Raw genomic sequence first — 17,216 nt, forward strand, 5'->3', positions numbered from 1 at the left:
ATCGAACCTACCTTTAGGAACTGGAATCTCCTATTTCCTCCTCTCCTGCTCAGAGAAGTACATGATGATTTTTAAAATTGAACACAAAAAACCTCAAAGACCAAAACACTCTAGGTCATTCTTACCATTAGCTCTTGTGACTGGCTTTCTTGTTGTAGTAGATGAGACTGTTCTGGCATTCTGCTTTGCTGCTTGAGTGGCTGATCGAGTCATTCTCACCGATGTGGTCGTTACAGGCTGTACGGCTGTGGGAAAAAATAATCAAATAAAATGCTTTTTGTAATCATTAAATTACTGTTGTGGCAACATCAGAGCTTATAGTAACTGCTAAATTCCTACCTTTTCTCTCTTTGTCCAACACTTTTCTTTCAGAAGTTTGTCTTTGACCAGGTCGAATTGCTCGAACATCACTCCCATTATCAATCTATTAAAGAGATTAAGGTGCTATGTGATTTAATTGCATAATGAATCAAATCACCACATTTTTCCCCGAGGGGTTTTCAAGTTATTTTATTAATCCAACCGTAGAGACACCCCCCCATCTCTGCCACCCTCACTTTCTTCTGAAATGTTGTGGAGTGAGAAGAGAAGGATTGAGCAGACCCACTCCCTGAGGAGCCACTTTCCAAAAGGAAATAGGGGTGGGGGGAAGACATCACAAAAATAGCAACAGATAAAAGAGGGGCAACAGAAGCACAAGCACAACAGAAAGCCAAGGCAGTGGCGGATGGGGGGAGGAATATGGGATGCTTCAGGAACGTGTGTGTCATCCTTGCACAGGGGCCATGCTAATCTTCTCTGTATCGTTCCAATTTTAGTGTATGTGCGGCTGAAGCAAGCACTCAGTTGCCACATTTTTTATCTATCAATTGACCCCCTCAGCTGAAATCTTACTATTATAAAATGACCTGGCCAAAAAAAAAAAAAATCACTTCTCCAAATAAAATGAGATGAAGAAAAAAGTTTTCCATGATATAGACTTCTTTATAGGCCTTTTTAGAATCCTAGACTTTAGAAAATGCTAATAACCTAAGCTATGAAAAATAGCTGACTATAATCTTCTGAGAATCCTTAAATAGGATAGGCATGTTTTCACTTCAAGACCTTGAATTATGTCTAGAAAATTCTTCTCCTGGATAGAAAGCTCTTTCCCATAGTTCACTCTTCCATTCCTTATAAGACTTCAGTCAAAATGCCACCATGTCAGCGAGGCCCTGCTTGACTGCCCCAATCAAAATTCTGCCTGACACCCACTCCAGTACTCCCCTTCTCCCTTCACTTTTTATCCCCTCCATAATACTGATGACCATCTGACATACTATATACCTATTTTTTTACTGCCTAGTTCACATGTAAGCTCAATGAAAACAAGAAATTTTATTTTGTTCACTACTATGCCCTAGAGACTAGAGAAACATGGTAGTGACTCAAACATTCCTGAATACATGAAATTCAGCTTCCTCACCTGATGAAGAGGCATATTATTTCCCTCCTTGCCCACTTCACTTTATTTTAGCAATCTTCCTAGTAACTTTATCCATAATCATGTTTTGAAGGCCCATAAGTTTATCATACCCACCCTATATGCTTTATATCCCTATCTACATTTGGTGATGATGTGGAATGCATAACAGAAGCCCAGTAAACAAAAGAGTGTGACACAAAGTTTGGCATACATCTAATAAGGGATGTTGGACACAGATATTTTAAGTATTTCCTTAGTAACCAGCCAAGATGGCTTTATGTCACCAAAGCACTAATATTGATTTTTGTACTATTAACTCTAGCAAATCAATCACTACACTTAAAGGTGATAATAGACAGGAGTGCCTGGGTGGCTTGGTAGGCTGAGTGTCCAACTTTGGTTCAAGATCCTGATCTCACAGTTCGTAATTTCGAGCCCCATGTAGGGCTCTGTGCTGACAGCTCAGAGCCCAGAGCCTGCTTTGGATTCTGTGTTTCCTCTCTCTGCCCCTCCCCTGCTTGCACTTTGTCTCTCTCTCTCTCAAATAAATAATAAAACATTAAAAAAAAAAACTAAAAAAAAAAAAAAAGAAAAAGAAAAAAGTGATATTAGATAAAAAAATGGATTTACTTACTCTGAGAAAAAAGTACAATTTGTCATATTAGTAACAATTATCTACTAACAATCAACTATACCTTAGTCTGCTCCATTTGGTCTTTGGCCTTTGACCTTGTAATCCGTACAGAAGATGGAACAGCCTTAAAACAGTCAAAGAAAATAAAGTTAAAAAGTGAACCGGCAAAATTTAATTTCATGTCTCTTTATAAAACAAAGTTTCCATTTTAAGGTTAAATTTTAACTTTAATCATTTATGGCAAAAAGATACTTGCCAACTTTACTACTTTTTCTGGTTCTGGCTTGATTTAAATTACATTTAAGTTAATCACTTCAAAACTTATATTTCTCAGTGAGCTGAAAGAAGAAATTTCAAGCCATATTTTCCAGGTATTTGAATCCTCATTAATATGATTAGTTGGACATATTTAGAAGGGGTAAATGAACAGACTTAAGTATTAGGATTTTTTGTTTGCTGTTTTATGAAAAGATACCACAGAGCTTACTCTAATAGCTTTAACAGTTTGTCTTCAAGTCTCATGATTATGCATTTCTCCATTGTCAATAAGAAAAATGAGACCTAATCACAAAATGTGGGAAAAAAAAAAATCTAGCATGAGAAAGACTGACTAAAAAGTAATATTTGTCAACTCTGTAAAATTTCTTAAGAAGCATAATCAGAATTCTTCCCTAGATAAGAAGTCATTTTCTTCTGTAATCTCAGTGAAAATCTAGTGCTAAAGAAATTAGGCTTTTCTCTAGATTGCATGGAGAAGAGAATTCAACAATGGCTATCTAAATAAAAAAAACAATTATTGGCGAGTCTTATTGTTTAGCACCATGATGGGTCTCCTCTTGTTCCCCCTACATACATACATATATATATATATATATATATATATATATATATATATACACACACATACATATATGTATATGTACATATATATAATTTTTTAAGTGTTTATTTTAATTCTAGTAGAGTTAACATACAGTGTTATATTAGTTTCAGGTGTATAATATAGTGATTCAATGATTTGATACAACACCCAGTGTTGATACAATACCCAGTGATCATCACAAGTGACTCCTTAATCCCCATCACCTATTTCACCCATCCCCCTCCCCTTTGATAACCATCAGTTTGTTCTCTATAGTTAAGAGTCTGTATCTTGGTTTAGCCTTTTTTTCCCCCCTATATTTGTTTCCCCTACGTATATTTTTAACATTTTTAATGGTTGTCTATAGCTTAGACCAATGATTGGTATCCTACATATCTCAAAAAGCCAGCTTAAATCTAACCCCTTCCAAGGTCTTCTTTGACATTCCTCCAAACATAAATAATCTCTCCCTCCTCTAATATACAGAATATATTTATATCTTTTCAATTTGAACTCTATTGTATTAACTTCAGTCTCTTCCACCTTATTCTAAGGTCATATACAGATAATAATCATAGATCGGTTAAAAAAAATCAATGGGATGCACGAAGCCCAGAAAAATAGGCAATGTCTTGGGCCTTTATATTATTTAATTCTTATCTAAATCAGGAATGAGTATACGGTTTGAGATCTTTTATACATATGTTTAGAACAGCAAATCACCAGTGACTATCTAATTTATAAATCCCACTGCTCCTGTTCAAACTTTATTCTTCTTGACTCATTGACCATTTTCTTTAGATCACACCTCCTTGAGCTTCTATCCCCCGTTTCAGTGCTCCAGCTACTCAGACCAGTCCTTCTCAGCCTATCATTGGAAACGGACTTCTGCCCACTTGTTTTTCCTATCTCAAAAACCTATAGCAACATCAAGAGACCTGATTTTCATCTTCTGAGTTACTACTATGTCATTCCTACCTCATGTCAACTAAATGAATAAAGAGAGTAAGGGGAAATGGTTATTTTAGTTCTTTAAGCTCTTACAGATAATTCCAGTTAAAAGGAACTATTCCTCTATATCAAATTATAATAGTAAATTTACCTTTTTTGGCTCTGTACCCTGGTTTGATAACAGAAAACAAGGCATATCGGGTCTATAAAGGCCTACTTTAAATACTCCTCGTTTAGCTTTCTCTCTCTGCTCTTTCAATTTCTGAAGTTGCTTTTCTTCTTTGTATTTCTGGAGCATTTGCTTTCGTTGATCACCTAGAGCAGTTTTTGTTGACCCTAGACAGAAGAAACCCACAGTATATAAAACATTTCAGATAAAAAGTTAGGCAAATGTCTGACTTCTAACTTCAACTTTGTTAAGAAATGCTTTTAGTAACTTTTGTTCATTTCTTAGAACTCTAACCACAAGTTATTTCAACCTCTATTCTTTTAAAAATTCCTATTTCTTTTGCTTTTGCTTGTTCAAATATCTATTAACTGCTTGCTACATATTGGGTGTTTATTACTTCACTTTTGAATTAATGAACTCATTTGATAGCCAACCTCCAAGCTAACCCCAAGGATTCTCACCTTCTGATAATGATGTCCATGTGTCCTATTCCTTTCCACACTGAATAGGGCTGACTTGGATAACCAACAAAGTACAGTGAAATGATGGAGTGTGACTCCCAAGACTAGGTCATTAATGACACTGCTGTTTGCCTTGCCTTATCTTGGATCACTTGCTCTGGAGGAAGCCAGCGGCCTTGCGGAAACTTAAAGAGACTCGAGTAGCCCTATGGAGGTGTCTACATGACAAAGTTCTAAGGCCTCCTGCCAAAAGCCAGCATCAACTTGCCAGTCATGTGGGTGAGTTATCTGGGGAGCAGATCCCTCTAGTCTCAGTCAAGCATGTAGATACATCCCCAGATGACATCTTGAGTGCAACCTCCAGAACCACCTGCTTAAGCTGCACCCAAATTCCTGAACCACAAATATTGTGTGAAATAATAAATGTTTATTGTCTTAAGCCACCAAGTGTTGGGTTAACTCAGACCCCAATATTAGGGCTACCCGTCAGTTTCTTTAGTTCAACTTGGGTTTCCACCTACATACTCTGTTTGTTTTAACTGGTTTGGGAAATATAAGGGGCTATATGCAAGACAGTCTTAGGCAGAGAATTTCTGCCCTTGAGAAGCTCATAGTATATTGGAGAAATAAACAGTTTCAGTCTGGTTTAGCATGATATAAATAAGAGACTGCACACAATAGAGAATTAGTATAAACCTCCCCCCTTGGGGAGATCAGGAAAGGTTCCTGAGAAAAGAGAATACCTGAAAAAGGTTCTGAAGAATGAGCATGTTTGTCCGCTGGGTAAGGGCTAAAAGTAATTCAGAAAGGGGCTCAGTCAGTTGGGTGTCTAACAGTTTTGTGAGTTTGAGCCCCGCATCGGGCTCTGTGCTGACAGCTCAGAGCCTGGAGCCTGCTTTGGATTCTGTGCCTCCCTATTTCTCTGCCCCACCCCTGCTTGTGCTCTTGTCTGTCTCTCAAAAATGAATAAATGTTAGGGGCGCCTGGGTGGCTCAGTCTGTTGAGCATCCGACTACGGCTCAGGTCATGATCTCACGGTCTGTGGGTTCAAGCCCCGCGTTGGGCTCTGTGCTGTCAGCATGGAGCCTGGAGCCTGCTTCGGATTCTGTGTCTCCCTCTCTCTCTGTCCCTCCCCAGCTCATGCTCTGTCTCTGTCTGTGTCAAAAATAAATAAACATTAAAAAAAAAATGAATAAATGTTAAAAAAAATTTTTTTTAATAATTCAGGTGGATAACTGCACAGCTAAGCAAATTTACTAAAAAAAAAGATTTTAAATGGGTATTTAAATGTATTTAAAATGGGTAGGTTTTTTTATGCTATGTAAATTATACCTCAATAAAGTTGTTCAAAATAATAGTAAGAAGAAGAAGAAGAAGCCAGAGGACAGAATATGCAAAAGCACACATGATGAAATGGTTAGTCAACAAAACCTCTGTATTCTCAACTTCTTCTCTAAAAGTTTCTTTCATCTCTTGATCAAACTGAAACCTGGCTCCCCGCTGAAGACAGCTTCCCCAGTTGTCCTTTCACGTGGTTGACTTTTTTCTCTCACCCTGGTGGTATCACTGAGGTGTCCTCATTGTTGCTTCCCAATGATTTCCTCCTCCTCACCAAAAGATCCCACCTTTACATTTCATGTCATCAGATCATATTATCCAGTACCCCAGTTTGTCATCTATAGGCCCTCCAGGCTTCCTCTCATTCATTAAAGGCTATACTCCTAGCTCACTGTCACTGTCTCCATCACTATCCCTGTATAAATCTTGATGACGTCTCCAATAGCCTGGCTTCTCAATTCTTAGGCTTTCTTTTCTCCAGTGTTCGCCCAATGGTCACATCCATACAGGTATTTCAACCTTTCTCATGTCATGACACACATAACAAGTAACATTTACACACCACACTGGAGCAAACAAAGAAACTGCTTATGACCAAACACAACCAGACTAAGAAAGGGTCTGACCAACCCAGGGCCTTCCAGAAACATCAATATTTTGTCACTCCTGTATTCATTCGTGTGACAATTGACACCCTACTTCTTATGCCATTGTCTTCTTGAAAAAAGCTAGTCAGCTGTCCTACAGAATGTCCTGCACTGTGTATTTGTTTGCTTTCTCATGTTTTTTTACGCATTCCTCTAGCCTTCGTGTTTTCTATAAACTGGAAATTAAATATAAGGTGTTTGTTGTTGTTTTTTTTTTTTTTTTTAGTTTATTTATTTAGAGAGAGAGAGAGTGAAGGAGGGGCAGAGAGAGAGGAAGAGAGAGAGAATCCCACGCAGGCTCCACATCATCAGCACAGAGCCTAATGTGGGGCTCGGGCCCACAAACCACAGGATCATGACCTGAGCTGAAATTAAGAGTCAGACACTTAACCGACTGAGTCACCCAAGCAACTCCTCTAAGGTTTTGATTAGATTCAAGTTAAACTTTTAGGGCAAGAATATGTCCTGAATGGTGCCGCCCTTCTCTGAACCCACTCCAATCTGGCTTTCACTCCATCAAAACTCCCCATCAAGATTAGTGACCTCTCATAATAGCAAAGTTCGAAATCTCATGTCAACTATTGTTTGACCTAACAAGCAGCACTGACATAGTCTCTCCCTGATATGCTCGTTTCACTTGGTTTCCAGAATACTACACTCTTCTTGTTGTCCTCCTGCTCTACTTTGCATTGCTCTCCAGTTCTGTGCCAGTTTCCCCTTGTGTCCTCACCCTCTAAATGTTGGAGTGCTGACCCCTCTTCTCTCCTTTTTCCATACCCAAACTCTGGATAATCACATCCAGTCTAATGTCTCCCAACACGGAATATCAGTTGACAATTCCTGAATTTATATCTCAGTGCAGACTTCTCCCCTGAACTCATCTTATATGCAACTACCTTTTCATCAGGTCCACTTACATGTCTAATAACTTTCTTCAATTGGACATGTCCCAAACTGAACTCTTAACCTTATCATTCCCCCCACCCTAAAACTGTTCCTCCCTCGGTCTTTTACAATTTAGTAAATGGCCACTCCATACTTTCAGGTGCTCAAGCCAAAAACCTTGGAATAAATCTTTCTTTATCAACCCTACATCCAATCCATTAGAAAATTCTATTGGTTCAACTTTCTAAGTCTATCCAGAATGCAACCACCAATCTATAATGCTACCACTTTGATCAGGCATCACCTCTCAACTAAATTATTGCAATGGTGTCCTACCTCGTTTTCCTGAGGCTATACTTGCCAGCCTACAATCTATTATTGACATAGCAGCCAAAGCGATGCTTTTGAAACATAAATCAGATTTATATAAACACTCATTAAGCCATTAATGGCTTCTCATTTCACCCAGAGTAAAAGCCAAAGTCCCTATGGTGTCCCCTCAGGGCTCCAGAGGGATGGGAGTTACCCCTTATTCATTCTTCTCTAGCCATGCTAGCACACTTGCTTTCTCTGCAACACACTCACTCACTGCTAACTCTAGGCCTTTGCAGATGGAAAATAAACCAAAGACATTTTAATAGTATTCTGACAGGGTTAGACTTTGATTTGAGATCTGAGTCAAGGAACGGAGCATATGAGGGAGCGAGAGTAGAGGCAAGGAGATGACTTAGGAGGCATAACATCACTGCTTCTCAGACCAAAAAATGTCTAGTTCCTCCTTAAAAAGCCATCTTCTATCATTCTATGACCCAGTTTTCATTTCCTTCCAACTCCTAAGAGATGTTGTTCTTTATTTTCTCCCCTTCAACTACCAGCCCATTTCCTCAGATCAGTTCTTCTCAAAAATAAAAACAAAACCCTATAACACTTTTGTCCAACTCTTTTCTCTTACTTGCCTTTGGAATCACAAAAATGATAAATCCAGAAAAAACCTTTTAGCCCAACCCTCTCTTTTACAGAATCAATTAAGCTCGAATATGTAGAGTATCTTATAAGTGCCACATATTACACTGCTCCTGGAAAATCTTCAAATGAAGCAGTGAACAGTTAAACAACTTGGCATCTCATTTCCTTCTCTACAAAACTTCTCAAAAGACTTTATGTCTTTCTGTCATTTCTTCAGCATTTATCCCTGCTTTACTTCACTGTCATTCAGCTTCTGGGGCCTGCTATATAAATGCAACTAAATTGGAGTCCAGTGACTCCTTGCCTCCTAAGACACTCTATTTTTATTATTTTTATCTTTTGTTGAGATCATTCCTTTCTTCTTTAATTGGTTTTTTCCTTCCTAGTGACCCCAAGCCCTTTTGGCAAACTGCAAGGGCAAATTCTTTGCTCTTCTGAGAAATGTTCCCATTGGTAAAGTATCCTTATTTCATGGATTCTTTAATCACTTCTTTAAGTTTATTTATTTATTTTGAGAGTGTGTGTGCATGTGAGCAGGGGAGGGGCAGAGAGAGAGGGAGAGAGAATCCCGAGCAGGCTCCGCGGGGCTTGAACTCACAAACTGTTGAGATCATGACCTGAGCCAAAATCAAGAGTCTGACGCATAACCGACTGAACTACCCAGGAGCTCCAGTTCTATTTTTAATGTCCTATATCAATTTATCTTGTCAATAGTTACCTTACCAAGCTCCAAAAGTAAGAACTTTAAAAAAAAAAAAAAAAGTAAGAACTTTAGGATTCCTATAAGGCAATATATTACAGTATTATAATACTCCATAGGTGAATGGTTTTAGCCTAGCCAGGGGCATTCACAGCCTTTACCTTTAACAGACAGTATTACCAAATTACTTAGAATGGTGTTTCAAAACTCCATTGCTGTGGTCAGCATTTTTTTAACCTCAGGTATTAAACCAAATTTTTTTCACTCTTCAAAGCATTTAAAGTTACAATAGACCTTTACTTACTTGGCTTGACATTGGCCTTTTCTGGAACAAGATTTTGACATGTCTCATCTAATTCAAGAAGAACTCTACTTTCCAAGGTTGGAATGTTGACATCTTTCAAACCAAAGTGTCTATTTCTTTCATATTCCTTATGTCTGTTTTCTTTTTGAGACAGTGATTTCCTATGAGCAATTTTAGTTCTAATCATGTCGATACTTAAATCCTTTCTGTGTCGACTGGCAAAATGTGATGAAGACATCCTATCAAAGAGAGAGAACAACTTCCATGGATTTTCACTTTAGTATTTAAAAAAATTAAGATTTCAGTTCACCCCCTGTCCTGCCCCAGAGCCTTTGAAAAGAAAAATAAGATACAAAATGGAATAAGTAGGTGACATTGAAGAGAGGGAAGGAGGTTGTCGAAAGATAAAAAACACCAACTTATTTTGGAGTTCTAAATAGGAACTTGCTTGACAGATGAAGTGAGGCCCAGGAAGCTACAGTCCAGTATATAAACCAGAGGCATTAGGAAGTTCAAAGAGTTATAAGCACACTACACTCTTCAACAAGATTAACTAAGAGAGTCTGCTGGAAAACTCCAGTTAAAGGGAAAATCTGCATGAGAAATGCACCAATTAAAATGTTAATGCATTTAAAGCAATCAACAGAGTTTAAAAATGAGAATGCATCTGACCTGGGTGCCAATAAAATTCCTTTTTAAGGGCCCAGGGGAAGTGATAAAAGACTGCTTTTCTTTCTTCCTAAGTAAACCCTAAACCCACAGTGGGGCTTGAACTCCTGATCCCGAGATCAAGAGTTGCAGGCTCTACCAACTGAGCCAGCCAGGCAACCCAGGATTGTGTTTTTCATCATAAATCCTCCTTGGAGTGCCAGGCTGGCTCAGTCGGTGGATCCCGTGCCTCTTAATCTCGGGGTTGTGAGTTCGAGTCCCACACTAGGTTTAGAGATTACTTTAAAATAAAATTTAAAAAACAAACAAACCCTCCTCTACTATTTGATTTGCCCTCTCCTGCCACGTATTAGTTATTTTAAAATACAGCATAGCACTATACACAGCAGAGAGAGAAAAGTAGGGGGGGAGAGGGGGAAAGAACACTAAAGGTATATTTAATAATTACCTAAATTCTAAAAGGTAGTATTATCGTCAATATACAGATGAGGTAAATTAACTGCCGCGTCAACTGGAGCTGGCATCCCAGGTCAGGCAGCCTGGTTTCTCACACGTCTAAGCGCTGTTCTTTGACTTACTGGAGTTTCTTTCAGCTTGAAAGTCTAGAAATGCCTTAGTCTTGCTTGCCTACAGGTTCTCAACCGGGTTTTTTTTTTTTTTTTTTCGGTTGTCACGGGATCTGAGAAGCGCTACTGGAATTTAAAGTCGGGGCCAACAATACTCAGCAATACCTACTAAGTACTGTCCCGCCCCAAAGGCTAATTACGCTCCGGTGGTGAAACGCTGGCTACTACACAGGTCAAGGCAACAAATATTTACTCTCTTGGAGGCCTGCGTCATCAGCTACGGGAAGGATGTGTAATACGGTGCTAGAGGAGACTCCCCTGAGCTGTGTCCAGTCCATAACCGCGGTCCCCCCACCCTTCCAGACCTACAACGAAGCAGGCCAGCGCCCTCCCTCCAGCTCCCCAGCACCCTCCTACCTGAGGCAGGTTCTGGCGTAAAACCTCAATCGAACTAAAAGTAAAGGAACCCTCCAGGTCTGAAAGACCACTGCCGCCTCCGAAGCAGGAACGCCTACCACCCAGACCTCCGCAAAATTCAAACATCCCGCAGAAAGCTTCTGATTGGAGGGGTTTTAACCAACACTTCCGGAGAAGTGCCCGCCCCTTCCCCTCGATGAGGCTTGCGATTGGTTCGCTCCTTGCAATATTTGAATTGATTGAAAGGTGAGCTGACGGTTTAAAGAATGGGTGTGAGGCGAGTTAATGGGCGGGTCTGCAATTGGTGAGGAGAGGAGTAATCCGGGCTCTGGGACTGGGCCCCGCGGCGCGAGTAACCAGCGGAGGTGGTGACCCTGCGCCGGACAGGTCCACGTTGCTCCCAGGGTCCTCGGGTATCCAAGGAAGGACAGTGGCACTCGGAGGAGAAGGGGCTTAGAGTTTGCAGGGCTTTTTAATGTCCCTATTTAGTCACAAAAATCCAGCAGAGTTTATTGGAATGTTTTCCTCAACGTTTCGAAGGAAGGACTTAACACAACAAATTTCTGCTAACGTTGTTTAGTGTCTTTTCAAGGTTGCCAGTCTTTTTTATACCCCTCGCCCCCCCCCCTTTTTTTGAAGTGAGATTTAAATACAGTGGAAAACGTAGTTTTTTAAGTGTAGCCTGGATGAGTTCTGCTAAATATAAACAGCTGTGTAAACACCACCCAAGCGTTCTTTCAAAAGCCAGATTCAAATCTCCCACCTTTTAGACAACCACTCTGATTTCTAACATCATAAAAACAAAGGTGGTAGGTACTTTCAGATCTGCCTTCTTCCTCACATTTTTAAGATCCATCCCTACTGTTGTGTGAATCAGCATTTAGTTGTTTTTATTGCTAAAAAGTATTCCATTGTATACAATCAAGTCTTGTACAACATGAGTTCGAACTGCGTGGGTCCACTTATATATATATTTTTTATTTATTAAATATGGTACAGTGCTGTAAATGTATTTTCTCTTCCTTCCATAACATTTTATTTTCTCTAGCTTACTTTTTTGTAAGAATATAGTACATAATACCTATACAAAAGATGTTAGGGGCGCCTGGGTGGCTCAGTCAGTTGAGCCTGGGACTCTTGATTTTGGCTCGAGTCATGATCCCAGGGTCATGTGATTGAGCCTTGTGTGGGGCTCCATGCTGAGTATGAAGCCTGCTTATGATTCTCTCTCTTCCCCTCTGCCCCTCTCCCTGATCACGCACTCTCGCTCTAAAAAATCCACAACATATATATGTATATATACACATGTATATGTGTAGACATGTATATATATATATATATATATACACATGTATATGTGTAGACATGTATATATATATATATATATACACATGTATATGTGTAGACATGTATATAATAAAAGATGTTAAATCAACTGTTTATGTTATTGGTAAGCATCAGCTGTAAGCAATTAGTAAAGTGTTGCGAGAGTCAAAAGTTCTACTTGGATTTTCTGCTGTGAGGGGGTTGGCACCCCCAACCCTCTGTAGTTCAAGGATCAAGTGTACTTTGTTTATCCATTCAACGGCTGATGGACATTTGGATTTTTTCCCAGTTTTTATTAATTATGAATAAAGTTGCTATAAACATTCTTAAAATTAACAAGCAGTTTTCCAAAGTGGTTGGATCGTTTTACACTCCCACTAGTGATGTATAAAATTCCAGTTATTCCACATGCTTGCTAGCATTTGGAGTGATCACTGTTTAATTTTAATCCCTCTAGTGGTTGTGAAATGGTATTTAGTCTTAATTTTGTAGTTCCCCAATGTCTATTAATGATGAGCATCTTTTCATGTGCTTATTGACTATTTTTAGATCTTGTGAAATGACTTTTGCCTATATTTTTTAAATTGGGGGTTATCTTTTTAAATTTGGTTGTCTTTTTTTTAATTTTTTTTTAACGTTTATTTATTTTTGAGACAGAGAGAGAGCATGAACGGGGGAGGGTCAGAGAGAGAGGGAGACACAGAATCTGAAACAGGCTCCAGGCTCTGAGCGGTCAGCACAGAGCCCGACGTGGGGCTCGAACTCACGGACCGCAAGATCATGACCTGAGCTGAAGTCGGACGCTTAACCAACTGAGCCACCCAGGCGCCCCAAATTTGGTTGTCTTTTAAGTATTCATTTGTAGGACTTCTATCTCTTCTGGATACAAGTCCTTTGTTATATATATGTATTTTGGGTATATTCTTCTGGGCTGTTGGTTGACTTTTTAAAAATAGTAAACTTTTAGAACAATTTTAGATTAACAGAAAAATTACAAAAATAGTAGAGTGAGTTACCATATGCCCCCACATCCATTTCTCCCTGTTACATTAGTATGGTACATTTGTTACAATTGCAGTGATAATGATACATTATTATTAACTGAAGTACATACTTTATTCTTTGGTTTTATCCACTGATCATTTTCTGCTCCAGGATACCACATTGCATTTAGTCATCAAAAGTTGCATTATGCTCCTTAGACTATAACAGTTTCTCAGAACTTTCTTCTAAACTTGACAATTGTGAGGCGTATTAATAAGGTATTTTGTAGAATGTCCCTCAACTGGAATTTGTCTGATGTTTTCCCCATAATTAGACTGGGGTTATGCGTTCTTGGGAGGAAGACTATAGAGGTGAAGTGATATTGTCATTATATCACATCAAGAGTACATAATATCAACATGATTTATTGCTGCTAATGTTAAGCTTAATCACTTGGTTGAGGTAGTATTTGTCAGGATTCGCCACTATAAAATTACTATTTCCCCCTTTTCCAGATTGTTCTCTTTGGAAGGAAGTAACTATGGGCAGCCCACACTTAAGAAGAAGTGGGAAGTTATGTTTCATATTATTCGGGATGGTTTACATGGGAGCTTTGTCTCTTCTCCATTATTTATTTATTCAATCATTTATATCAGGATTCATGGATATTTATTTTATACTTTAGATCATACATTAATACTACTTTATTTTTTTGCTCAAATTGTTCTAACTTTGGCCATTGGTAGCCCTTTCAGTTTGTTCCTCTGTCATTTTCACAATCTCCATGATTGAGAGTTTATGTTGTTGTTCGTTTGTTTATTTTTGTCTATTTATTTTGGTACTTACTTTCTGGCTGTATAAGACGCTCTGGACATAACATACATTGTATTTTCCCTGACCCACTACTAGGACCAGCCATTTCTCTAAAGAACCCTGGTTCCTTTTATTGGACAATGGTACCAGAAACCAAGATCTGGATATTAAGTGTGCTCCTTGCTACTGGAGAGTCTCTCAGCTGACAGAGTGAAGAAATATACCTGTTTCTATACTAAGATATGTATATACATATCTATAAATATTTCTGTATGTAACCATCTGTATCTATATTAAATTAATCATGGGTTCATGCTGACATCTCCAACTATAATCCATTACCACATGGATCATTCTAGCATCCTCCCATTGCTTATCTGTAACCTCCCAATCCAAGAACAGAAAACTTAACTCTATTGGTTGCTTTTTCATTTTATTCATAGCATCATTGGTGAGTAGAACGTTTTAAATATGATGACGTCTAATTTGTGATTTTTTTTCTTTTATTTTCAGTGCTTTGTTTCTTTAAGAAATACTTGCCTACCACAAGGTCATGAAGTTATTCTCCTGTGTTTTCTTATAGAAATTTGGTAGTTTTAGCTCTTATGTTTAGGTCTGTGATCTCCCTAGAATTAATTTTTGTGTGATGTCTCCAATTTTTTCTCACCTTTCTCACTAGTCCAGCATCACATATAAATGAGACGTGTAAGTGTGGCTGTTAGTGAGAAGAGTTCCCTCTGCAAACCCTCAAGTAATTTTCTGAGTTAACTAAAACTGTAGTACTTTGGTGCATTAAGAAATATATAACAAAACATAACATACAGGAGGGACACAACATTGCATGTGCAATCTGTTTAGCAACAAGGCTGAAATTGGCAATCTTAGTGAAAATAATTTCAGCTGAAAAACTGTGGCAGGAAACCATACTGGAATGAATTGAAGCTTCACTGGGAATTACTGAAACACAGGCAGAGAGTATAAGTGAAAAATCAGTTTTTAGTGATGAAAGGACTTTGAAGATTAATGACTTGTGTTAGATCCCACAGCTAATTAAGTAGCAGAGTCAGAATATATGGCTTATTTCAATGTTGATTTGAGAATGGAAAAGCACATAGGCTTTGGACTCAAATAGATGGGGTTTAAAATTGCAGCTTCATATTGGGCAAGTTCTCTGACTCTCCATTTCCTTATCTACCTCTTAGGAATGTTGGGAAGATTAAATAAAATAATTAGTTCCAGTTCTGCTTCCTACCAAGATGCTGACAAAGCAAAATTGCTGGCTCTCTCCTCCAAGATCAACCTCAAAGCCACAGAGGAGGAAAATATGCCAAGGTACCTAGTAAACACCAAATACCAAGGAAATAGAAATTTGGGGGGCAATGTGGATCTTCTGAACTGGTGTTTATGAGAAGATGGATATAGCTTGGGGCAGAAGACAGTGGAGGATAAAATAGGAAATTATTAGAGTTTGGCTTCACTTCTCCTCTGCCATGCTCTTGGGACAAAATGAGCCTGCTCTTATATAGCAGCAAATAAGATCTCTTGGAGATACCTAGAGAAAAATAAAAACAGATATTTGAAAGTGAGAAAATACATTAGAAATATTTGTTGCTGTTTAAAAACTGCTAAGAAGAAAAGAAAGGGAACATATATTCACAATAACCTAGGATGAAAGTCTCTAGATAATATCAAGATATGGAAGATGAGAGTAAAGAGAAAACAGGGATAAGAGGCTGTACTAAAATTCTCATCTAATAAGGGGCTTTTACATATGGTACTTTTGTAAAAGTAGGACACAGAAAATGGGATAAACTGAAATTACAAATTAAAATGATAGAAAAAGTTATAAATGTATCAAAAATTACAGTAAGTATAAATGGAATAAACTCACCAGTCAGAAGATAGATTGGATTTTAAAGATCCAAATACGTGCTGTTTGTAAGATATATACCCAAAGCACATGGATACAGAGTGAAAAATAAAGGAATGGTGTATATTATGTCAGGCAAATACTAACCAAAAAGAAAGCTGATGAACTGTTAGGGATGGATACAGTCACAGTGTCATGACAAAAGGTTCTGTTCACCAAGGTAGAGCAATTTGAAATACGTATACATCTGATAAAATAGATTCACAATGGATGAAGTAAAAGTTTATAGAACTACAGAAAAAACTGATAAACCCACTTTATTGTAAGTGATTCAACACACCTCTGTCATTATTGATAGACCAAACAGACAAAATATTAGCAAGGATATGTGGAAGATCTGATCAAAATAATTCACAAACTTGACCAAATGAACAAGGAACAATCAGAGAATGTGTATTTGTCTCAAGTACACATGGAACAGTTACAAATGATCACATACTAGGCCATGAAGAAAACTTCAACAAACTTCAAAGAATAGATATCCTATAAAGTTAGAGCAAAAAGTAAACTAAAAAATTCCTGTTAAATAACTTGTTTTGGGGCACCTGACTGGCTCAGTCCATACAGCATGCAACTCTTGATCTTGGGGTTGTAAGTTTGAGCCCCATATTGGGTGTAGAGGTTACTTAAAAATAGAATCTTTAGGGGCACCTGGGTGACTCAGTCAGTTGAGCATCCAACTTGGTTTCCACTCATGTGGTGTGCGAATAGCATGGAGCCTACTTGGGATTCTCTCTCTCTCTCTCTCTCTCTCTCTCTCTCTGCCCCTCACTTTCTCTCTTTTTCCAAATAAATAAACTTAAAAAAATAAAATATTAAAAAATAACCCTTGGTTTAAGAAGAACTTATGATGGAGGGTAGAAAAAAAGAAAATGCTTAGGGTAGAAAAAAGAAAATGCTTAGGGTAGAAAAAAAGAAAATCTCAAAATTAATAAGCTATGTGTTCCTCTTAGGAAACTAGAAAGAAAACAACAAAGCCAAAGAAAATAGAAGGAAACAGGGGCATCTGGCCAGCTCAGAGAAACATGAGACTCTTGGTCTTGAGGTCATGAGTTTGAGACCTATGTTGGTTGTAGAGGTTACTAAAGGAAAATAAATAAACTTAAAAGGAAAAGAGAAAATATGGGGC

At 38.2% G+C, this 17,216-nt stretch overlaps 1 protein-coding gene and 1 non-coding gene across 4 annotated transcripts in view; both read right to left on the reverse strand.

Annotated features, from left to right (window-relative positions):
* DLGAP5 (DLG associated protein 5) overlaps positions 1 to 11,166 on the reverse strand; it is a 40,013-nt gene extending 28,847 nt beyond the window's left edge. For all 3 annotated transcript variants that reach the window (XM_019451738.2, XM_019451737.2, XM_019451739.2), the window contains exons 1-6: positions 11,035 to 11,166; positions 9,383 to 9,621; positions 4,064 to 4,248; positions 2,161 to 2,223; positions 340 to 424; positions 126 to 245 (exon numbers count right to left, since the gene is read on the reverse strand). In XM_019451738.2, coding sequence (XP_019307283.2) covers positions 126 to 245; positions 340 to 424; positions 2,161 to 2,223; positions 4,064 to 4,248; positions 9,383 to 9,620 — 691 coding nt within the window. In that variant the 5' untranslated portion in view covers position 9,621; positions 11,035 to 11,166. The remainder of the gene's footprint in view (positions 1 to 125; positions 246 to 339; positions 425 to 2,160; positions 2,224 to 4,063; positions 4,249 to 9,382; positions 9,622 to 11,034) is intronic.
* Positions 736 to 842, reverse strand: LOC128773134 (U6 spliceosomal RNA). Its single transcript, XR_008417416.1, has one exon. It is a non-coding gene; the product is annotated as a U6 spliceosomal RNA (small nuclear RNA).
* Positions 11,167 to 17,216: the final 6,050 nt, after the last annotated feature.

The sequence above is a fragment of the Panthera pardus genome, unplaced genomic scaffold, assembly GCF_024362965.1.
Source record: "Panthera pardus isolate Hobbes unplaced genomic scaffold, ASM2436296v1 HiC_scaffold_24, whole genome shotgun sequence".
Taxonomy (NCBI): domain Eukaryota; kingdom Metazoa; phylum Chordata; class Mammalia; order Carnivora; family Felidae; genus Panthera; species Panthera pardus.